At 48.9% G+C, this 24694-nt stretch overlaps 1 protein-coding gene across 1 annotated transcript in view; it reads left to right on the top strand.

Moving 5' to 3' along the window:
• CSMD1 (CUB and Sushi multiple domains 1) overlaps nt 1-24694 on the top strand; it is a 1658614-nt gene that overhangs the window by 1376801 nt on the left and 257119 nt on the right. The window contains exons 24-25 of the mRNA XM_066237815.1: nt 15126-15317; nt 17372-17498. Of these exons, the coding sequence (XP_066093912.1) occupies nt 15126-15317; nt 17372-17498 (319 nt within the window). The remainder of the gene's footprint in view (nt 1-15125; nt 15318-17371; nt 17499-24694) is intronic.

The following is a 24694-nucleotide window of genomic DNA, read 5'->3' as shown; positions in this document are numbered from 1 at the left end:
TTACTGAATGAATTGAACTGTGGTAAGTTAGAGAATAAGATTGTCTAGATGTAGTCACAAACACACTAATTTTTTCCCATTTTTTTAACTTAATATTCCTTAATATATGAGGTCAAAAGAGGAAAACATTATATTAAGAAATTACACTCGGCCCTGGCCTGTTGGCTCAGCGGTAGAGCGTCGGCCTAGCGTGCAGAGGACCCGGGTTCGATTCCCAGCCAGGGCACATAAGAGAAGCGCTCATTTGTTTCTCCACCCCTCCGCCGCGCCTTCCTCTCTGTCTCTCTCTTCCCCTCCTGCAGCTGAGGCTCCATTGGAGCAAAGATGGCCCGGGCGCTGGGGATGGCTCCTTGGCCTCTGCCCCAGGTGCTAGAGTGGCTCTGGTCGCAACATGGCGACACCCAGGATGGGCCGAGCATCGCCCCCTGGGGGGCAGAGCGTCGCCCCATGGTGGGCGTGCCTGGTGGATCCCGGTCGGGCACATGCGGGAGTCTGTCTGACTGTCTCTCCCTGTTTCCAGCTTCAGAAAAAGAAAATGCAAAAAAAAAAAAAAAGAAAAAAAAAAAAAAGAAATTACACTCAATATAATTTTAGTTATAAATACAAAATACTACTAGGCTAAGTTACTATATATAAATTACTAGGTTTATCATCAAGTGTACATATCATAATTAAAAATATATTTGACGAACATACCGTAACCCCCCATGTATAAGACACACCCTTTTGGAAATCTTTGGGCTATAAAAACTGGGTGCGTCTTACACAGTGGTTGTAGAGTTTTTTAACTTGCATTTCTTCTTGAGGAGTTGTATGAATTTTATGATGAATAAAACTTGAGCTTAATAACTTTATGTAATACATTTTTTTTTCAAATTTCAGTCCCCCCAAATAAGGTACGTCTTATACATGGGAACATCTTATACATGGGAAAATACAGTAATATTAATAACTTACATTAACGATTAGAGTAGAGCAGTATTTCATATCAACATTTTTTGCTGAAAACTAGACTGTATAGAAAGCCGTGGGTCACGTGAGCATATAGAGTACTAAGAGTCACCTGATGTTCATGTTAGCTGGGTGACCAGAGGCTCACTCTGCCTCCTAGACAGGGCCGTACTTATAAAAATTCATAGAAATTTCTATTCAGCATATACCCTGTACTCCTCTTACTGTTAAACAACCCCCCCCAAAAAAAGAGTGAATACAAGACACAAATAATGGACAAAAAGTAAAAAAGCTAATAGGAAGTAGACCCAGAATGACAGAAAGGAAGCCTGTCCTGGTCACGCTCTTTGCGCTGCTGGAAAGAAGTGTAACCACTCCCCATGCCCAGGTGGGTGTCCTTGTGATTGGAGAGCGGTGTATCCACTCCCTGTGCCGGGCGGGCGTCACCGTGATTGGTGAGCAGTGCATCCACTCCCCGTGTGTGCCCTGGCAGACGTCGCCGTGATTGGAGAGTGGTGTATCCACTCCCTGTGCCGGGCGGGCATCACCGTGATTGGAGAGCAGTGTATCCACTCCTTGTGCCGGGCGGGCATCACCGTGATTGGAGAGCAGTGTATCCACTCCCTGTGCCGGGCGGGCGTCGCCGTGATTGGAGAGCAGTGTATCCACTCCCTGTGCCGGGCGGGCGTCACGGTGATTGGAGAGCAGTGTATCCACTCCCTGTGCAGGGCAGGCATCGCCGTGATTGGAGAGCGGTGTATCCACTCCCCGTGTGTGCCCTGGCGGGCATCACTGTGATTGGAGAGCGGTGTATCCACTCCCTGTGCCAGGCGGGTGTCGCTGTGATTGGAGAGCGGTGTATCCAGTCCCTGTGCCGGGCGGGCGTCGCCGTGATTGGTGAGAGATGTATCCACTCCCCGTGTGTGCCCTGGCGGGCGTTGCCGTGATTGGAGAGCGGTGTATCCACTTGGGCGGGCGTCGCCGTGATTGGAGAGCAGTGTACTCACTCCTCATGCCCGGGGGGGGGGGGGGGGGGGCATCGCCATAATTGGCGGCCGTGTGTTACCAGTTAGGATTTGTCTGTTGATGGGAAGCTCCGTGAGACCTGATACCATCTTGTTCCACGTCCCCCACATTGGTGAAAGTGTGTCTGCTCTTACGTATTTCCTAGTGGGAGGTGTGGGTGCAGGGTTTTATCACTGTCCTGGGTCAGCACCCACATCCGTCCTGCGATGACACAGCCGTGTCTGTCTCCGCCTCGTCCTTGTCCATCCCCCGTCCTCGTCACAGGCCGGCTGTGGCCTCCTCTGGTCTGCAGCTCCGTGCGCTCCCTACCCTGCCCTGCCTGCCCCACGCACCCCTCCCACCCCCCTGGTGCCGCCCGGGCATGGAGCCACCTGTGCAGCCCCCTCTTCCCTTCTTCCTCATCCCAGCCACACTCGACGTGGCCCCTGCGACGGCTCTGACAGGCAGATACATTCCCGTCTCCTCCGTGTGCAGACCCCTGGCTTCTCCCCGACCCCGTCACGGACTGAGCGGGTGTTACCTCCTGGGAGCCTCTTCTAGCCCCGTCCTGACCCGCCTCCCGGTCAAGACAGATACCAGGGTCAACGTATCCTTCCTGCTCCTACGCCTTGTACGGGCTTTGAGTGTCTCCCTCTGGCACTGTACCTCCCACAGGCCTCCCGGGCCATACCTGCGCCAGCGCTGCCCCCCGACGGGACGGTGCAGCCCCTCCCCTCTGCGTCCGCGCCCCTCTGCGTCCGCGCCCCTCTACAGTCCGCGCCCCTCTGCAGTCCGCGCCCCTCTCACCCGCACTATAGCAGGGGTCAAGTTGTTTCAAAGCCACTGACTTTCTCAGCTGTCTGGTTAGCTAGGGCTTTGGAAGACAGAGACCCCGTTTTATTCATTTCTACTCAGAGCTCCTAGCAAGGTCCCTGCGTGACACGTGTTGGGAGATCAGTTGTGAAAGTGAAGACCACGCATGGATTCTAAGTTCTGACCACTGTGCATGAGTTAGACCAAGAGCCCCCAACTGGCTGGGGTTAAAAACGGATTCTGGAGATGACGTCAGAGTAATGGCGAGGTAGGAAGCGATACCGATAAATCTCCCCCAAAACTCAACAAGATCTTCAACCAGAAACAGAAAAACCTATACTTGGAGCTTCCAGATGCTTCGCAATACACCCAAAGGTATGATTGAGTGAAAAATTGGCTAAATATATAACCAAACCCCGAAGGAAAAAGGGAGTAAGAAATGCTCCGCCTTCCTCACTAACCTAAACAGGGCGGCTTTCTCTGGTAACTGTGAATATAGAAACTGAGGCGGGCAAAGGGGGTGAATAGATCCAGGCCGCCGCGGCACAAACGGCCGAACCAGGCTGTGGCACACAGATCCAAGCCGAGGAAAATCTGATCCTGTGGCAACCCGGGCAATACAAGCTAACACTCGCACCAAACCCAAACAAAGAAAGACAAGCGGAGCGGCCATTTTACCCGGTCTCCTGGTCGGTGCGCAGTTAGTGGGCGAGAATTTCTTCCTAGGCCCCGAGAGTGGGTGCCCGTGTTGCCCCACGGAGAGGCAGGGTCAGAGGCCTTTCTGTGGGCCAAGGACAGAGTCTCTGGGCAGCCCCAGTGCCCTGGGAAAGCCACGCACGGGAGGGAGTTAGAACTACTACCAACGGTGGAGATTTTCCGTGCTGGTGAGGGTTTCACTCAGAGGGAACCGCGGCCGGCCTCATATCCTGGTGTGCGCGCGCAGATAAGGAGTGAGCGATTCCTCCGAGTGCCTCCGCAGTGCGCGCCCGTGTTATCGCAGAGAGGGGCAGAGTCAGGGGCCTTTGTGTGGGCCAAAGCGGAATCTCGAGCCGCCCCAGCGCCTTGCAAAAGCCGCGCACGGGGACGGAGCGAGACTCAATTCCAACGCTGCAACTTTTCCCTGCGGTTGGGGGTTTCACTCAGAGCGTGAGACTGCTGGCTGGATATCCTGGTCGCAGACAGTGAGTGAGAGTTTCCTCCAAGCGCCCCCCAGAAGTGGGCGTCCGCTTGTGTTACCGGACAGAGTGGCAGAGCCAGAGGTCTTCGAGTGGGCGGAAAGCCCGCCTGATTATGCTAGCAGCTCTGACTGACTGAGCCTTACCCAGAGCCCTGTGCTGAGTGGAAATAGAGTGGGGAGTTGCCAGCTCTTTGAGCCTCTTACTATCCAGGCAGAGGCAGCAGCAACCCCATAGCTGGATTATCAGGCTACTAATTGAGGAAGGAAAGACTAGGAGAAAGGCTCCAGGAACACGGACTCTCTCACTGTCGGAGCCTATAAATGCTAATGAGCCTCGACTCCCACGAGACTAAAGCACAATACATGACATTGCCATAGAGACTTATCAACTGCAAGCCTCTACCTGAGCGTGCCAAAGGGGCAGAACCCGGGGTACAGAGTCACCGACCAGGAAGAGGGAGAGAAAAGAAAAAGCAAGAAGATAACCTCTCAAAATCAAGAATAATCTGCAGACTTTATAACCTATCACATTTTATTATATTTGTTCGTTTGTTTCTCTTATCTTCATTCTTGATACTTTTTTTCTTCCTCCAATTTGGCCGATTAACTCTCTACTGGTCTTACTCTCTCCTCTCCTTGAACTACACTACCCATAAGTGTTACATCTCCCATTATCTTTTCTCTTCCTTTCTCTCTATGAGGGTTGCACTCCAAAACCCTTAACTCTCTCTCTCTCTCCTTTCTTTTTTCTTCTTTTAGTGGTTCCCTCTTTTTTTTCTCTCTCTCTCTTTCTTTTCTCCCTCTATATTAGTTTCTTCCTTTCTCCTTTACATCTCCTCTCATTCAAACCTCAATAACAAACAAATTATCTTATCTGGGACTCAAACCTATGTTTGTGGCATTTTGGGGGGTTTTTTACTTCACCTTTTTAACTCACTAGCAGTGCTCCCATCCCTGGCTCTCCATATTATCTAGTTCTTGTTCCACTAAATACAATAGTAAGTTTTTAATTTGTCCCCCATTTTTCCGTTTTCCTCTTATTCCTCTCATCATAACTCTTAGACAACCAACACCTAAAAGCAAATCATTTTATTCTTGACCCAAATTTTTTCCTTATTTGCTTTTTGTGGGTCCATACGCTCTTTTTTTTTTTCTTTTTTTTTTTTTTCTTTTTTTCTTTTTTGCCCCTTTATTACTTTTCCCCAATTCAGGCCCTCCATCACAGGCATTGTTTGTTATAACTCACAGTCCACCACAAGATTTTCTCAAGAAAGAGGGGAGAGGAGAGGAGAGGAAAAAAGGAGGGGGGGAATAATTTCCTTTTTTTAAAAATTTTTATTTTATTTTATTTTTCTTTATTTCATTATTAATTTTTTTAAAAAAAACAACTCTTTTCAATTTTTTATTTTTTTTTTATTTTTTTAACTTTTTATTCTTTATTAAATCTCATTAATACTATCAACAAAACCACCCTCAGATGCCATTAAGGAAGAGAAAATCGAATATCATGGATACAAAAGAAAGAGAGGTAACACAGCTAGATGAGGAAAAATCTATGGAGAAAAAATTTAATATATTGGAAACCTTGGAGCTAAATGACAGAGAATTCAAGATAGAAATCCTAAAAATCCTCCGAGATATACAAGAAAACACAGAAAGGCAATATAGGGAGCTCAGAAAACAACTCAATGAACACAAAGAATATATGTCCAAGGAAATTGAAACTATAAAAACAAATCAAACAGAGATGAAAAACTCAATTCACGAGCTGAAAAATGAAGTAACAAGCTTAGCTAATAGAACAGGTCAGATAGAAGAGAGGATTAGTGAAATAGAAGACAAGCAACTTGAGGCACAACAGAGAGAAGAAGAAAGAGACTCAAAAATTAAAAAAAATGAGATAGCCCTACAAGAATTATCTGACTCCATCAAAAAGAATAACATAAGAATAATAGGTATATCAGAGGGAGAAGAGAGAGAAAATGGAATGGAGAACATACTCAAACAAATAATAGATGAGAACTTCCCAAGCCTGTGGAAAGAACTAAAGCCTCAAGTTCAAGAAGCAAACAGAACTCCAAGTTTTCTTAACCCCAACACACCTACTCCAAGGCATATCATAATGAAATTGACACAAACCAACAGCAAAGAAAAAATTCTCAAGGCAGCCAGGGAAAAGAAGAATACAACATATAAAGGAAGGCCCATTAGATTATCATCAGATTTCTCAGCAGAAACTCTACAAGCTAGAAGAGAGTGGACCCCAATATTTAAAGTCCTGAAAGAGAGGAACTTTCAGCCACGAATACTATACCCATCAAAGCTATCCTTCAAATACGAAGGAGAAATAAAAACATTCACAGATACAGAAAAGATGAGGGAATTTATCATCAGAAAACCCCCACTCCAGGAATTACTAAAGGGGGTTCTCCAATCAGATACAAAGAACAAAAAAAAACAGAGCCACAAGTAAAAGCTCCAAGAAGAACACAATAAAACCAAATTTAAACTGTGACAACAACAAAAAGAAAGAAGGGGAGAAGACGGAGATTAACAGTAGCAAAGGACGATGGAGTGCAAAAGTACTCACAAAATAGTTTGCTACAATGAACAGGGTAGGGACCCTTTTCATTACTCAAAGGTAACCACCATTGAAAAAACCACCACAGAAGCACATGAGATAAAAAAGATAGCAACAGAGGAAAGATGTATGGAATACAACCAAATAAAAACAAAAGATAGAAAAACGAAAGAGAAGGATCAAACAAGACACGAAACTAACAGAAAGCAAGATATAAAATGGCAATAGGGAACTCACAAGTATCAATAATTACACTAAATGTAAACGGATTAAACTCACCAATAAAAAGGCACAGAGTAGCAGAATGGATTAAAAAACAAAATCCAACTGTATGCTGCCTACAGGAAACTCATCTAAGTAACAAGGATAAAAACAAATTCAAAGTGAAAGGCTGGAAAACAATACTCCAAGCAAATAACATCCAAAAAAAAGCAGGTGTAGCAATACTCATATCGGATAATGCTGACTACAAGACAGGAAAAGTACTCAGAGACAAAAATGGCCATTTCATAATGGCTAAGGGGACACTGAATCAAGAAGACATAACAATTCTTAATATATATGCACCAAACCAAGGAGCACCAAAATATATAAGACAGCTACTTATTGATCTTAAAACAAAAACTGACAAAAATACAATCATACTTGGAGACCTCAATACACCACTGACGGCTCTAGATCGGTCATCCAAACAGAGAATCAACAAAGACATAGTGGCCTTAAACAAAACACTAGAGCACCTGGATATGATAGACATCTCCAGGACATTTCATCCCAAAGTGACTGAGTATACATTTTTCTCCAGTGTACATGGATCATTCTCAAGAATTGACCATATGTTGGGCCACAAAAACAACATCAGCAAATTCAGAAAAATTGAAGTTGTACCAAGCATATTTTCTGATCATAAAGCCTTGAAACTAGAATTCAACTGCAAAAAAGAGGAAAAAAATCCCACAAAAATGTGGAAACTAAACAACATACTTTTAAAAAATGAATGGGTCAAAGAAGAAATAAGTGCAGAGATCAAAAGATATATACAGACTAATGAAAATGACAATACGACATATCAGAATCTATGGGATGCAGCAAAAGCAGTGATAAGAGGGAAGTTCATATCGCTTCAGGCATATATGAACAAACAAGAGAGAGCCCAAGTGAACCACTTAACTTCCCACCTTAAGGAACTAGAAAAATAAGAACAAAGACAACCCAAAACCAGCCGAAGAAAGGAAATAATAAAAATCAGAGCAGAAATAAATGAATTAGAGAACAGAAAAACTATAGAAAAAATTAATAGAACAAGGAGCTGGTTCTTTGAAAAGATCAACAAAATTGACAAACCCTTGGCAAGACTTACCAAGGAAAAAAGAGAAAGAACTCATATAAACAAAATCCAAAATGAAAGAGGAGAAATCACCACGGACACTGTAGATATACAAAGAATTATTGTAGAATACTATGAAAAACTTTATGCCACTAAATTCAACAACCTAGAAGAAATGGATAAATTCCTAGAAAAATACAACCTTCCTAGACTGAGTCAAGAAGAAGCAGAAAGCCTAAACAGACCTATCAGTAGAGAAGAAATAGAAAAAACCATTAAAAACCTCCCCAAAAATAAAAGTCCAGGCCCTGACGGCTATACCAGCGAATTTTATCAAACATTCAAAGAAGACTTGGTTCCTATTCTACTCAAAGTCTTCCAAAAAATTGAAGAAGAAGCAATACTTCCAAACACATTTTATGAGGCCAACATAACCCTCATCCCAAAACCAGGCAAGGATGGCACAAAAAAAGAAAACTACAGACCAATATCTCTAATGAATACAGATGCTAAAATACTAAACAAAATACTAGCAAATCGAATACAACAACATATTAAAAAAATAATACATCATGATCAAGTGGGATTCATCCCAGAATCTCAAGGATGGTTCAACATACGTAAAACGGTTAATGTAATACACCATATCAACAAAACAAAGAACAAAAACCACATGATCTTATCAATAGATGCAGAAAAGGCTTTCGATAAAATACAACACAATTTTATGTTTAAGACTCTCAACAAAATGGGTATAGAAGGAAAATATCTCAACATGATAAAGGCCATATATGATAAACCATCAGCTAACATTATATTAAATGGCACTAAACTGAAGGCTTTCCCCCTTAAATCAGGAACAAGACAGGGTTGTCCACTCTCTCCACTCTTATTTAATGTGGTACTAGAGGTTCTCGCCACAGCAATCAGACAAGACAAAGAAATAAAAGGCATCCATATCGGAAAAGAAGAAGTAAAGGTATCACTTTTTGCAGATGATATGATCCTATACATCGAAAACCCCAAAGAATCCACAAAAAGACTACTAGAAACAATAAGCCAATACAGTAAGGTCGCAGGATACAAAATTAACATACAGAAGTCAATAGCCTTTCTATATGCCAACAGTGAAACAACTGAGAAGGAACTCAAAAGAATAATCCCCTTCACGATTGCAACAAAAAAAATAAAATACTTAGGAATAAACATAACAAAGAATGTAAAGGACTTATATAATGAAAACTATAAACCATTGTTAAGCGAAATCAAAAAAGATATAATGAGATGGAAGAATATACCTTGTTCTTGGCTAGGAAGAATAAATATAATCAAGATGGCTATATTACCCAAAGCAATATACAAATTTAATGCAATTCCCATCAAACTTCCAATGACGTTTTTTAAAGAAATAGAGCAAAAAATCATCAGATTTATATGGAACTATAAAAAACCCCGAATAGCCAAAGCAATCCTAAAGAAAACGAATGAAGCTGGGGGCATAACAATACCTGACTTCAAACTCTATTATAGGGCCACGACAATCAAAACAGCATGGTATTGGCAGAAAAATAGACACTCAGACCAATGGAACAGAATAGAAAGTCCAGAAATAAAACCACATATATATAGTCAAATAATTTTTGATAAAGGGGCCAACAACACACAATGGAGAAAAGAAAGCCTCTTCAATAAATGGTGCTGGGAAAACTGGAAAGCCACATGCAAAAGAATGAAACTGGACTACAGTCTCTCTCCCTGTACAAAAATTAACTCAAAATGGATCAAAGATCTAAACATAAGACCTGAAACAATTAAGTACATAGAAGAAGACATAGGTACTCAACTCATGGACCTGGGTTTTAAAGAGCATTTTATGAATTTGACTCCAATGGCAAGAGAAGTGAAGGCAAAAATTAATGAATGGGACTACATCAGACTAAGAAGTTTTTGCTCAGCAAGAGAAACTGATAACAAAATAAACAGAAAGCCAACTAAATGGGAAATGATTTTTTCAAACAACAGCTCAGATAAGGACCTAATATCCAAAATATACAAAGAACTCATAAAACTCAACAACAAACAAACAAACAATCCAATAAAAAAATGGGAAGAGGATATGAATAGACACTTCTCCCAGGAAGAAATACAAATGGCCAACAGATATATGAAAAGATGCTCATCTTCTTTAGCTATTAGAGAAATGCAAATCAAAACGGCAATGAGATACCACCTCACACCTGTTCGATTAGCTGTTATTAGCAAGTCAGGTAATAGCAAATGTTGGAGAGGCTGTGGAGAAAAAGGAACCCTCATACACTGTTGGTGGGAATGTAAAGTAGTACAACCATTATGGAAGAAAGTATGGTGGTTCCTCAAAAAACTGAAAATAGAACTACCTTATGACCCAGCAATCCCTCTACTGGGTATATATCCCCAAAACTCAGAAACATTGATACGTAAAGACACATGCAGCCCCATGTTTATTGCAGCATTGTTCACAGTGGCCAGGACATGGAAACAACCAAAAAGCCCATCAATAGATGACTGGATAAAGAAGATGTGGCACATATACACTATGGAATACTACTCAGCCATAAGAAATGATGACATCGGAACATTTACAGCAAAATGGTGGGATCTTGATAACATGATACGAAGCGAAATAAGTAAATCAGAAAAAACCAGGAACTGTATTATTCCATACGTAGGTGGGACATAATACTGAAACTAAGAGACATTGACAAGAGTGTGGTGGTTACGGGGGGGAGGGGGGAATGGGAGAGGGATAGGGGGTGGGGAGGGGCACAAAGACAACAAGATAGAAGGTGACAGAGGACAATCTGACTTTGGGTGGTGGGTATGCAACATAATTGAACGACAAGATAACCTGGACTTGTTATCTTTGAATATATGTATCCTGATTTATTGATGTCACCCCATTAAAAAATAAAATTATAAAAAAAAAAAAAAAAAAAAAAACGGATTCTGCGAGTCCCATGTTTCGGCCATCCATGCCCATGTCTGCGTGTAGTGCCTGACCCTGCTCCGACTCCACGTGCCCAGACCCTCAGTGTTAAGTGCTCTCAACAAGGACAGACGTGCATGTCGTGTCGGAGTCGGTGAGAAGGCGAGGGAGTCGACCTCCTCCATGGAGACCCCCCAGAACTGATATTAACAGTTTGAATCAGGGTCAGAGTCCATGTGACCCTCACGGCTCATCTTGAATTCCGAGAGCACACTTAGAACTCGAGTGTGTTCCAGGCGGACCCTGGGCTCAGTGGGGGGTACCCTGCTTTACGGTTGCTTCGTGGTTGGTGCCTTTGATAATAAAACAAAACAAAACAACAACAAAACAAGATGATTCAGCAAAGTAGGAAATGTCATGGACGCTCTGATCTTTTCTCTGGACTTTTACAGGCTTTTTGATGTTCTGCTCGGGGACTCTGAACTCTCGTCCTATAAATATTTTCCTCACTCTGTTTGCTAATGCTATTCTGGGAAATTGAGCATCTTTCCTTGGGGGGCTCAGGGAAAGGCTGCTCTCATCATCACCAAATAGTAGCAGCCCAAATCAAACAATATATCTGGAAAAGAATTGGATTAAATGGGGGGGGGGTTGCTGAGAAAAATGAATTTAACACCAATAACAGCTACAGCTAAAACAACAACAACAATGTAGATGTTTAATAGGTAACAATTTAAAAATAAAACCCAAACCCATACATACACGTTTCACCCAGAATGTCATTCTCAAATAATGGAGTTGTGTCTGAAAACATGAGCTAATCAAGCATGTCGGGGAACGCGCCATGAATGAACCCCAGAAGTAAACTTAAGCGATGCTGCCTTCTCGACTGGCTTTTCTTACCAACAGTGACAAGCCACGGACAGGGGTAAAGAACAGTTAAGCATTCGATAACTTTCTCCTCTTGTCTAAATGCCAGTGTGACGGCATTGTCAGTTGTTTTATTTTACTTTACTGAGACATGGCTACCTTTCTTATCTTCTAAGACTTCTTTTTTACCGAAAAAGTACATTCTGCAAATTGAAGCAAGTCTTCGGTAAAGTCACAAGACGATAGGTGTCTATAAACCATTGGCGTCTGTTGGGTTGATGATAGGAGAAGATGACAGAGATTCGTACGTAGCAAGTGATCTTCTTGTATTCTGTCCTCTGAGCCCCACCCCACCCCTGCTGGGAGGGAGCCTTCTCCAGAGCCCCGTGAATGGAGGCTGAGGCACCCACACGGCTGGTCCTGGGGGGGTTCGGCCTAGGCGGATGGAATGGGTTAGGTCAAGAGCGGGTTCTTCTTCTTTTTTCCAAGTGGGAAGAGGGAAGATAGACTCTTGAGTGTATCCCTACCGGGATCCACCTGGCAACCCTCATCTGGGACTGATGCTCTACCCATATGTGGCCATGTTCACAACCAAGCTATTTTTAGTGCCTGAGGCAGAAGCTCCACAGAGCCATCCTCAGCACCTGGGGCTGATGCACTCAAACCAATTGAGCCATGGCTGAGGGAGAGGGAGACAGAGAAGGAGGAAGGAGGGGGTTGGAGAAGCAGATGGTCTATTCTCCTGTGCGCCCTGACGGAGAATCAAACCTGGAACATCCACATGCTGGGCTGATGCTCTACTGCTGAGCCAAGCAGCCAGGGCTGAGAGCAGGTTCTTTTTACACACAAGTGCTTTATTTGAAAGACAAGAAGGAGTCCAGATACTTGAGCGTTGAGTGGAAGTCTCTTAAAACACTAATATTTTGTTAGACTTTGAAGAGACACAGGATTTAATTCCTGAGAATATGGCACTGGGCAGTTCCGGCAGAGGAAACCGAGCAGGGATTCTCATCGCCCTCTGCCCCGTGCGTAGCGTGTTTCCCTAGAGCATGCTGTTCCTAGGACCTGCACTGCCCGTACAACTTAAGAAATCACCGGAAAACAGAAGGAAATGGAATTGCTGAGTAGATCCAAGTGACAATTGCAACTGCTCCTCATGTTTTGACACAAATAACTGGGTTTAATCTTCTGGAGGGTCCCGAGGCATAAACGGCATGTGGACGCTGACCCCCTGCAGGCTAGCAGCTGTGACACACAGAAGGCTGTCTTCTCTGTAGTTTTCAAGCCGTGGCTCTTTCACGATGTTAGACTGATCACTCTGAAGTCTGTTGGGTTCAGATTGAAATGGAATTACTTCCTTCGAGGGATATTTTAGTAGGTGTAATATTCATCTTCAGGGAGCATTCTGAGATACATTTTTTTAATAAACCGCAGGAGAATCTTTTCCCGAAACAGATATGGAACCAACATTTCAACCTCCTGTCATGTCGTGTCAGAATTCTGCTGACACACACCGATTCCGCTCCTGGTTCCAGTGTGGAAGGCAGGGTGGAAATTACTCAGAGACAGAGGTCATGTGCCTCCTTGACCACGTAGCACCCAAAGCTCGCCGGATGAACCGCGTGCAGTGAGTGGGGGGTGACCAGCAGAGGGGCCGCGCGTCCGGAGCGTGGGGTCGGCGGAGCCCAGGGTGGAAGGCTGGGTTGCTGGCCATCTCCCGCACGCGTGTCCTCGCAAGGTGACGACGCCCCCTCTGGGAATGAGCGCCCACAAGTCCGCCCGCAGCGGCGTGGATTATTGCCCCGTGGGTGAAGCTTGGTGCCAACAGAGCGTCCTCAGGGCACCGAGACTCGGGAAGGGAACCCCAGAGCTCCCAGGCACTCGTCGGTTCTCTGACGAGAGAGGAGCGTCTCTCACAGAACGAAGGCAGGCCTCGCGGTCTCAGGCGCTGAGAAGGAGGCGGAGGACCTCGGTCAGAACAGTAGATTTCACGCTGACACCAAGGACGTAAGTGACCTTTTGAGGGGACAGTAGAAGGTGTCATAACAAGCCCAGGACAGCCAGCGTGGCAAGAGCCGCTACCCACCGTCAACACCTCACCTTAATTCCTCTGCGTGACCAGATTGTCGATAAAAAGAATAACAACAAAACTCGAGAGATGAAGTGATCAAAAAGGCAATAAAACGGGTACTTCCCTAAAAAAATTCATTCCCAATAACGCTCAACCGACACTAAGTATTGTTTGCTTGTTTGTTTATTAATGCGAGTGTTGGGGGCAGAGGAAAAGGTTTCTTCAGGTTAATTTTGACGCAAGTATATTTTGGGGTTTAGACCTCTAGTAACTTATTTGACAGAAGTCTTTCACGCCGGGCTCTGGGGCCTGAGAGGGAGGCCGGGTCACAGCAGAGCGTGGGTGGACGTCAGCCGTGGGCGGAGCCGGTGAGACAGCGCCCACGCCCCCCGGGAACATCCGCGCCGTCCCCCGTCAGCGCAGGCTGGGCTCTCCGGCAGGGACGGCGTCTGTGAAGCCACCACAGGACTTCTCAGAGCAGAAGGTCTCTTACAAGTCGGCCTGACCATCTCCTCGGCTGTGCTTGCAAAGCCTGGTCCAAGGCTGTCAGGTGACAGGCCAGCGGTCCCCATGCTGAGTCGCCATAGAGCCTCCCCCAGACCTGGCCCACTGTCGAGTAGTGGTCATGTGATCGGCACCCGACTCTAATCAATGAAACCTGGATTTTCAACATATCTACTTGCAGAATATTTATTCATTCAACAAGCACTTTTGTGAACTGAACAGGTCCAGATTCCGGGTGCTCTGGGAAATGAGAGGTTGGGTAGGAATTTCAGCAGGACAGCAGGTGTTCGCTGCCCAGGGGCACTGGTCCTGGTCCCCCAGTCCCTGGGGCCGCTGTCCGGCACAGGCCTGGCCCTCCACCGATGGGACACGCATGGCCCCATCAGCACTGGAGCTCACCTCTCAGACGGATTAATGAGTTCACCCAGGACCCTGGTACAGTGGTGCGGACCACAGGGGTAGTCACTTGACTCTCACTGACAATTGTTATACCTTGATTATTTTTGTCTACCGTATATTCCAATTTTATGTTCCACTGGTATTTGATACTCAGACACCCAATCTGACCTGAAGTGATGAAACACCGCCTTCTATTGTTAGCAGAGGCTCGTGTGGCCACGGTGACCGTGGGAACAGTCTCCTTCTCGGTGTGGGGACAGAAGGAGCAAAGATGGGGCCGGAGCACAGGAGCACCCAGCAGTGACCCAGTAAACCCGCCCAGACCCACGTTCACCCCTTTGTAAACGCACCTGTGTCTTTCCTTCCACGTGTCGGGACACTGGCCGCCTCGGCCTCCTTCATGGGATGGACCACTCGGTACGTCCTGCCTCACCTCTGCCCACTCTTCCCTCCTGCCCGTAGGCTTTGACCTCGTGAAGTGTGAGGACCCCGGGGTCCCCAGCTACGGCTACCGGATCCGGGATGAAGGGCACTTCGCGGACACGACGGTCCTGTACAGCTGCAACCCGGGCTACGCCATGCATGGCGGCAGCACCCTGACCTGTCTGAGCGGCGACCGGAGGGTGTGGGACCAGCCCCTGCCGTCCTGCGTGGGTGAGTGGGGGCCCAGCGGCGACCGGAGGGTGTGGGACCAGCCCCTGCCGTCCTGCGTGGGTGAGTGGGGGCCCAGCTGCGACTGGGTCCTGAGTCCCGTGCTGCTGGGACTGCTGTCCCCACCACGGCCTTTTCCGCATTCCTAACGTCTGTGTCGGGTTTTCTGGTGTGAAAAGACAGATTTTCTGTACCATTTTACTGAGACAACACGCAAAGCATTGTTAGAGTTCGACACGGTGTTTCATTGTTTATAGTCTCAACTTCATTTACACTGAAGGTGCTGCCTGTCCCTCCCGGGTCAGGGGACAGGTGAAGACAGGGAAGACAGAGAGGGGACAGCAAGGGGACCGTGTTGTCTTGTTTGATGTCCCTAACACAGACACGGCAGGTTTAGTTTATGCAGCTAAGTGAACACCCGAGACGCCTGGCGTGACCGTGACCATGACCATCCTGTGACGCCTGGCATGACCGTGACTGTGACTGCCCCGTGACCGCCCCGTGACACCTGGTGTGACTGTCCTGTGACTGCCCCGTGACGCCTGGTGTGACCGTGACCGTGACCATCCTGTGACGCCTGGCATGACCGTGACTGTGACTGCCCCGTGACCGCCCCGTGACGCCTGGCGTGACCGTGACCGTGACCGTGACCGCCCCGTGACGCCTGGCGTGACCGTGACCGTGACCGCCCCGTGACGCCTGGCGTGACCGTGACCGTGACCGTGACCGCCCCGTGACGCCTGGCGTGACCGTGACCGTGACCGCCCCGTGACGCCTGGCGTGACCGTGACCGTGACCGCCCCGTGACGCCTGGCGTGACCGTGACCGTGACCGCCCCGTGACGCCTGGCGTGACCGTGACCGTGACCGCCCCGTGACGCCTGGCGTGACCATGACCGTGACCGCCCCGTGACGCCTGGCGTGACCGTGACCGTGACCGTGACCACCCCGTGACGCCTGGCGTGACCGTGACCATGACCGTGACCGCCCCGTGACGCCTGGCGTGACCATGACCATGACCGTGACCACCCCGTGACGCCTGGCGTGACCGTGACCATGACCGTGACCGCCCCGTGACGCCTGGCGTGACCGTGACCGTGACCGTGACCGCCCCGTGACGCCTGGCGTGACCGTGACCATGACCGTGACTGCCCCGTGACGCCTGGCGTGACCATGACCGTGACCGCCCCGTGACGCCTGGCGTGACCGTGACCATGACCGTGACTGCCCCGTGACGCCTGGCGTGACCGTGACTGTGACCGCCCCGTGACGCCTGGTGTGACCATGACCGTGACCGCCCCGTGACGCCTGGCGTGACCGTGACCGTGACCGCCCCGTGACGCCTGGCGTGACTGTGACCGTGACCGCCCCGTGACGCCTGGCGTGACCGTGACTGTGACCGTGACCGCCCCGTGACGCCTGGCGTGACCGTGACCGTGACCGTGACCGCCCCGTGACGCCTGGCGTGACTGTGACCATGACCGTGACCACCCCGTGACGCCTGGCGTGACCGTGACCATGACCGTGACCACCCCGTGACGCCTGGTGTGACCGTGACCGTGACCGCCCCGTGACGCCTGGCGTGACTGTGACCGTGACCGCCCCGTGACGCCTGGTGTGACCGTGACTGTGACCGTGACCGCCCCGTGACGCCTGGCGTGACCGTGACCGTGACCGTGACCGCCCCGTGACGCCTGGCGTGACCGTGACTGTGACCGTGACCGCCCCGTGACGCCTGGCGTGACCGTGACCGTGACCGTGACCGCCCCGTGACGCCTGGCGTGACCGTGACTGTGACCGTGACCGCCCCGTGACGCCTGGTGTGACCGTGACCGTGACCGCCCCGTGACGCCTGGCGTGACCGTGACCGTGACCGTGACCGCCCCGTGACGCCTGGCGTGACCGTGACCGTGACCGCCCCGTGACGCCTGGTGTGACTGTCCCGTGACCGTGACCGCCCCGTGACGCCTGGCGTGACCGTGACCGTGACCGTGACCGCCCCGTGACGCCTGGCGTGACCGTGACCGTGACCGCCCCATGTTTCTGTGTCTCTTGCAGCCGAGTGTGGTGGGAAGATCCACGCGGCCACATCCGGGCGCCTCCTGTCCCCCGGCTACCCGGCTCCCTATGACAACAACCTGCACTGCACCTGGCTGATAGAGGCAGACCCTGGGAAGACCATCAGGTACCCCCACTTTGCTGCAGTGGTTCCAGACAAGAGGCGTGTCTGCTGTCCCTGCACTGGGGGGACCGGGCCCTCCACTCCGTCATTACCCGTGATGCGGTTGGAGCCGCTGAGCCAGGGGAGAGAATGGGATGGTGCAGGAGGCTTATGTTGGTGGTTCACTGGTCATGTGTGACGACCATCTGTAGCAAAGGAAAAAAGAAAGTGTATCAGTTAGCTTCTGCTGCGTAACAGACTAGCCCCTGAAAGTTAGTAGACTTGGTGGGTTGTCTGGGCAGTTGTGTTCTGGGCGAGCTTGGCTGAGTGGTCTAGGCGACCTCACTTGAGCTGTGTGGGCCTCAGTGGGGTGGTTGGGAAGGGGAGGGCCTCCCCAGCCCTGGTTTCTGTTCCTTCAGTAGGCCGGTCACAGTGGAAGGTCCGTAGGGACAGGGGATGACAGGCTTTTCAATAGCATTTGCTACTGTGCCCCTTGCCCAAGCAGATCTCATGATCTCATGAGCGAGAGAAGGTTTGGAGAAGTACACTCCACCCTCGATGGAGAGAGAAATAAAGCCACACAGAAAGGGGCTTGCACACAGGCTGGGGGGGGGGAACGTGGTCGCCTTGTGAGACCCCAAGTCAGTGCGGGGCCACCAGGGAGACTCCAGTCCGAAGGTGCACCGACCCCAGGCAAGGGGCAGACACTGCAGTGTGCAGACATTTGAGGAAAAAGTGTTGTGTTTCCGTCGATAGTTACAAGCTATTGTGGTAAGTTTGTTAAACCTCTGCGTAAACTGACAAAAGTCATGTTTTCAAACTACATTCTCCCTGTTCCAGTCAGAGTTGTGTCCACACTCGCAGTACACCCAGCCAGTGCCATGTCCACGTCAGCTGCTGTCATGACCGTTCCCGACGGCCAGGAGGCGAGCACAGTGTCCTCAGCAGCACCTCCTGAAACCCCTTTCCCTTGTGGTTCTTAACTCTCTCCGCAACATTTATCATGTTTAATCTCTGCCTGCCCCACCCCCACAGCCCTCACCCTCGTGTCTCCATCCCTGTGTCCCTCCCGGTGTTACTGCCCCCACGGGACCGAGTGCGCCTGGCCATCCCAGCTCCCTCCTCAGACACACGATGGAAGCAGAAAGTGAGCGGGGAGCCAGACGCCTTGTTCTGGGGCGCGTGGGTGGGTGGCCGTGTTCACAGAGTGGTGGTTTTAGACCTTATTCTCAGAGGCATCCAGAGAACTTAGTGCACATTCTAAACACGTGCAGACACGTCCCACCGAGACTTAATCCTCCCTGAGTGAAAATAAGAGGAGAAGGATGGAGTGAGCAGGTGCCTAATTTATCCATGACACTCGGGTCCCCTTCTGGGGACAGCCACTCTCTCTGAAAGTCACCATCCCTCCTTCTAATCCAGGCCCATTAACACCTCTCAGTGGAGTTCAACCAACATGGCACCAATGCCACTTTCTAACCCAACGAAGAGGAGGAAGAAGAGAAGGAACTCAAACTATATACAATACAAAATATTATCCGATAAAGACATTTACAATCTAGTTTGTGTCGTTAAGACAAATGATTTATTGATCTGTTGGGGACAAAAATGAGGTATGTTTGAATCATAGAATTTCAGATCCTGTGTTCTTCGTGAAAATCACGACGGTCACTTTTCCACTGAACTGAACAAAATTAAATACTAGTTCTTAGCTTTACTATCCTGGATGCTCGGTTTGAGTAACAGAAAAGCTATTGCATTGCTTCTGATTTTGAAAACATCCTCGGAATCATCGATGACTCCTGAAATGACAAAAACAGGATCTGTTTTCTTCAGGAGGACGTCAAGTTTCTGTATTTTTTCCAAGTTCCCTCATAGCTTGTGTTCTAAGAGGCAGAGCGAGCGCTGTGTTCTACATGCGAACCAGGCGGAGGGATTCCTCTTTGCAGGAGAATCCAATGCTTCATTAACATTTCACTAAGAAAAGAGAAAGAAAATTAATAAGGAATGAGTGGAGGAAATAAAACGTGTGTAACTTTTGTATCAGGACTGACCTTGATGTTCCACCAGGAACATTCTAGGAAAGGAACCACTTTGCTCCACCAGTTTCCTGCTCTGGGACTTTTTACCCCTTCTGGTCCATATCTTCCCAGTATGAGAGTTTATCAAATTTGTAACTGGAATCTTCTTAATTTGAGGCATACAGCCCTTTCCAATAAGGAAATTAAGAAGACAGCATTGGTATTGATCATTAACCTACTCAACTGATACTCAACATTATCCCGAAATGTTCCTGGTGATGTCTTCTCATTAACGAAATGTTTTGATATGTTGGCTTACAAAGTAACGTCCAGAAGAGCACGTATGATGGTAGCTGGAAATGGTGCAGAAACTCAGAGAAATGGGGTCCGGCTTTTGCTTTGCAGTTTCCCAGCTGGATTACTGAGTCTCGGTCATTTCATCAGGAACAGAGCTAATACGTTATTTTACTGTTTACTTGGAAATGAGGAAGCTGCCATTTTTAGAATCACGAGTCCAGGGATTGAAGTATTTAAAAAATCCTTAATATAAACAAAAAATTTTATCATACATTCGTACTTTGACTTTTTTGTTTACTGTAAATATTTTTAACTCTCAAAAAAATAAAAAAAAATGAATACGCAGCCTGGCCCCCAGATGGGGCAGGGTTGGTCTCAGCACTGCGGTCATCATCGCTGGCTGACTCTGACGTCACTGAGGCCCAGAGAAACCTCTGCTGTGTGTGCTGCTGTCACTGTTTATCTGGAGCAATGGGCAACCCCCGGATCGTTGCTGTTACAGGGCTCTTGGGTCTGGAAGAGGTTTGTCACTTTAACATATAGGCAATTAAGCAGGTACCTGAGCAGGGTTTAATTAAAAGTCTAATGCCGTCGATTTTGCCACAGGAAGTTATAGGTAAACAGCTCTCCCAGACCCAGCCTAGCTCATAGTTGAGCAGGGCTGTGATTTGTAAAACAGAGTAAAGGCTGTGTCTCCCGTAATCGTAGGTGCTGCTGGCCCCTTGGTCTTAATTGCTTCCCTGCAAGTGTAATTGCCTGGAAAACTGACTTTGAAACTGTTTCTGCCCCCAGCTGTTAGAGGAAGTGGCGTTTGGAAGGGAGAGTTGTGGGACTCCCTTAGAAGGGTTCACGCGGTATTGGACACATCAGAGGCCTATCGCAGGCGGTCACGACGGCCGAGACTGCCCCTCTGCGGACTTCCACAGAGAGTGAAGTGTGGGCTGCTGGCCCCAGCGTCCCCCGGACATGTCCTGAATTTGAGTGGTTTTTTTGGTCATTCTGGACTTTAAAGAGAATATGCTGAGATCTACCTCAGACACCTAGGGACATTTTAATTTGCTTACGCCTGGACTTCCAAGAGCCCTGAAGGAATGGACTCAGGAGGGAAATGGTGTTCCTTGTTGGCCATTATCCCCAATGTCAGCACTGAGCCTTAGGAGTGTGCCAGAGCAGGGGCGGGGAAACCCTTTGCTGACCACACAGGCAGGCCTGGGCCAGGGGTCGGAGCCTCCCAGCTCCCTGCTGTCCTGGTGCACCACATGGGAGGCCCCGTCTTCTTGTAGGTACCAGGAGGGAGTGACTGTAGAGAGAAGTCCACAAGGAAAGGCACAGCAGCACCAAGCGTTTGTCTAGCGTCCACGCTGGACTCCACCCTGGGGGGGGCTGGGAGGGCCACCGCAGGGTTCAGTGTCCCTGACCAGCCCCGTCGCCCAGCGGGTGGCAGGCCCTGGACCAGCCCCGTAGCCCAGCAGGTGACAGGCCCTGACCAGCCCCGTCGCCCAGCGGGTGAGAGGCCCTGGACCAGCCCCGTAGCCCAGCGGGTGAGAGGCCCTGACCAGCCCCGTAGCCCAGCGGGTGAGAGGCCCTGACCAGCCCCGTAGCCCAGCGGGTGAGAGGCCCTGACCAGCCCCGTAGCCCAGCGGGTGAGAGGCCCTGACCAGCCCCGTAGCCCAGCAGGTGACAGGCCCTGACCAGCCCCGTCGCCCAGCGGGTGAGAGGCCCTGGACCAGCCCCGTAGCCCAGTGGGTGAGAGGCCCTGACCAGCCCCGTAGCCCAGCGGGTGAGAGGCCCTGAAACGGTTTACCTGACAGCAGCTCCCCAAAGACACGGTTGGCACTGCGGGCACCCCTGCTGCGGGCTGGTAGGAACCGCAGGCCACTCCCACGCCCCTGGGGTCTTCAGTGCCCGGGTCCCCATCACAGGTGTGCACGGGGGTCCAGGCCGAGCCCGCGTCTCCTTCCAATGCCCCACTGGTGGTCACCTCGGTTCACGCACGGACAGCTCAGCGCCACCTCCTCATCCCCCAGGGAGAAACCCAGCTGTCATGTTATGAAAATGTATCATCAGAAAGGGAATGGGCCACAGAGGGGCAAGTCCAGGAGAAAGGAGAGGTGATGACCTTGACGTAAAATCTGAAGTACTCTGAACAGAATTCCAGGAGAAACGGCCGACAGGGACATCGGGGTCCCCACTGTCCTGCAGACGTGGAGCGCCTCCAACGCCCAGACCCCTGGGGGTCCTGTCATCCCAGCCCTTCCCCCGGTCCTGTCTCCTCCCCTCCCTGTTTCCGGTTGGTCATATCCAGCTGTCTCTGGGAAGATTTGAATTTTCTGTATTAATTTGATTCCTCCTATTGTTCCGTCTCCAACCTCCAATATTTCCTAACTTAAAAAAAAAAAAAAAGGCAAAATAGCTCCGTGTGTCTCACACTAGGCTCAGGGCTGACTGTTACATTTCTTTACGGGGGGGGGGGGGACAGCTGGAAAGATGAGGGGTGTGTGACAGCCACAGCTGTGGGCTCTGCCTTCACCTTCTCACCTGCTGTTCCAGCTCCTCACGCCACCTCCCGTCCTCTTCCTGTGACCTCTCCACGTCCCCTCTCCAGCCTCTCCCGGTGCCCTGGGTCCTGGGTGAGCCCACGGTCCTCCCCAGACGGCCACGCCCTCTGCTCACCGGGGCTCCGGACTCAGCACCCTGTGGTCACAGTCCCCAGCCCAACCCCTCCTGTCTCCCAGGGGCTGCCCCACCCTCACCTCCACAGTCTCCCCATCTTCTAGGACTCGGTGGACACGTCCACCGTGCAACAAAGACACCCTTCTCATCACCCCATTCGGTGGGCCCTTCCTCCTGAGCTGGAGATGGACATGGAGCTCTGTGGTGGCCCCCACGGCTCCCAGGAACTGGAGTCCAACGTGGATGCTGGACAAACACCTGTGCATCAGGGGTCGCCTGTCCCCCCGCAACCATGTGCCCCTCACTTCTCCTTACGTCTTCTTCCAAAGCCTCCGGCTCCCACACCCCCGCCCCAGCTGCTGCTCCCTGTGTCCACCCCTCGGAATCACGGGGCCGGCCAGTGGGCGGACCTGTGAAGGTGGTCTCTGCCTTGTTCCCACTCTCAGGGAGGGGTTTACATTACCTTATTAAACACAGTCATTTCCCACGGCTACAGAATAAATGCATATGTAGACTTTTTTGAAAAAGTATTTTAGAAAACTTCATTAGCCGCCAACTGGACGTCACTGTCAAGGGGTCGATGAGTGACCTCGGCACGTTCCATTGTGGGTGTGCTTGGCTCAACATTGTCTCTCTTGTTGGTATCTTCTCTCTAATTCTTTATATTATACACGCTCATGTGGCAAACAGGACTAGAAGTAAATCTTTGCTTATATTTATAATTAATACCTTACAATAAATTCCTAGGAAATTTGTTTTGTTTTGCTGCAGCCAGTGATTAAATATTTTTATGTCTTTCTATGCAGCAAAGCTGATTGTTTCACTCGCCATGTTAAAAATACATGTGCAGATTAAATTCAGTTCATGGCCGTTGCATTCAAACTTATCTTTATCCCCCCCCCTGTTTTTTTTAATGCTCTAAAGGCGTTGAAGAAAAATGAAAAGGGTGATGAGCAGATTGCTGGAATCCTAGACACCATAGTTTGCTACAGTTGAAAATATGGATATATTTTTCTTTCTCTGTGCAAACCCAAATATATAACACTTGATGCATTTATCAGTTTAATTAGTCTTGTAAAAATAGTATCCTCTTACATTATTCTGAAGTTGTTTTTTTTTGGTTGATAAACATACTCAAAACCTTGTGGTCCTCACTTGTGACCCCCCGCGGCCATTGCCTGCAAGCGCCCCGATTTCTTGAGCTCCTCCCTCTTGGGATCGCCAGGCTGTTTTTCAGATTTTCACCCAGTCACCGTGAGGGCACCTTTTACAGTGAATTCCAGGAGCCGGTCTTGCCGGGCAGGCACCTTCAGATTTTTACAGTCGTTACCAAATCGCTTCTAAAAAGAGTAGATACAGCCGCCAACATTCTCTGAAACGGTCGAGTCTCCAAGTTCGTGTTGAAACCCAACAAGTCTTTGTAATCCTTGCCAATCTGGTACAAAAACAGTCTTTGCACGCCATCTGTTATATTTGTACCTTGAATATTTTGACATTTTCGACCGATTGATGCATTTATTTGTGTGGTCACTTCTCCCGCCATGTTTACTTGAACCCGCCCTTGTCTCTCCCTGTCCGACAAGTCCCATCCCAGACATTTTGAGGCCAAATTAGACACATCCCTCCTGTGCTCACCTGATGCTTTGCGCATACCTGTTAGAGCCTCTGACACGTGCTTTGCAAGGTGTGTGGGCTTTTTGCTCCCATGCCTGTGTCTGAAATGACTGTAGGTTCCTTAAGAATATTACTAAATTTTATTCAATTTTTGGACCTTCCCTACCTAGTAGTACAGTGCCTGGCATAATGACTGTCAGTGTGATTTTTAAATGACAGATGGCTGTCACTTTATCTGTACTTAAATAGTGTTAAACCTTATTTCTTATTGGTGTCACGAGACATTTTCCAAAAGGGCGAACTCAGGGCAGCCATTGGTGTGTGTGTGTGTGTGTGTGTGTGTGTGTGTGTCTGCATAGGCTTCTCTTTAATATGCGACACGTGGGCATGGAGCCGCTCCAAGGCCAGTGTACAGCTTGTCCGCAGAGCAGCAGCCGGTGTGACCAGAAACCAGACAGAGTCAGACCCAGACCCAGAGGTGGGCGTGGAGAGCCATTCACATCTGCATTCTCAATGATAAGCGTAGTCTGACTTCAGAGCAGTTTTGCCTAATTGGAACTTCTTATAAATGGAATTGTACAGTGAGATTAGTTCTGTCCTCACTTCCTCAGCCTT

Source organism: Saccopteryx bilineata, chromosome 6 (genome assembly GCF_036850765.1).
Source record: "Saccopteryx bilineata isolate mSacBil1 chromosome 6, mSacBil1_pri_phased_curated, whole genome shotgun sequence".
Lineage (NCBI taxonomy): Eukaryota > Metazoa > Chordata > Mammalia > Chiroptera > Emballonuridae > Saccopteryx > Saccopteryx bilineata.
This window is presented reverse-complemented; position numbering and strand designations above follow the sequence as displayed.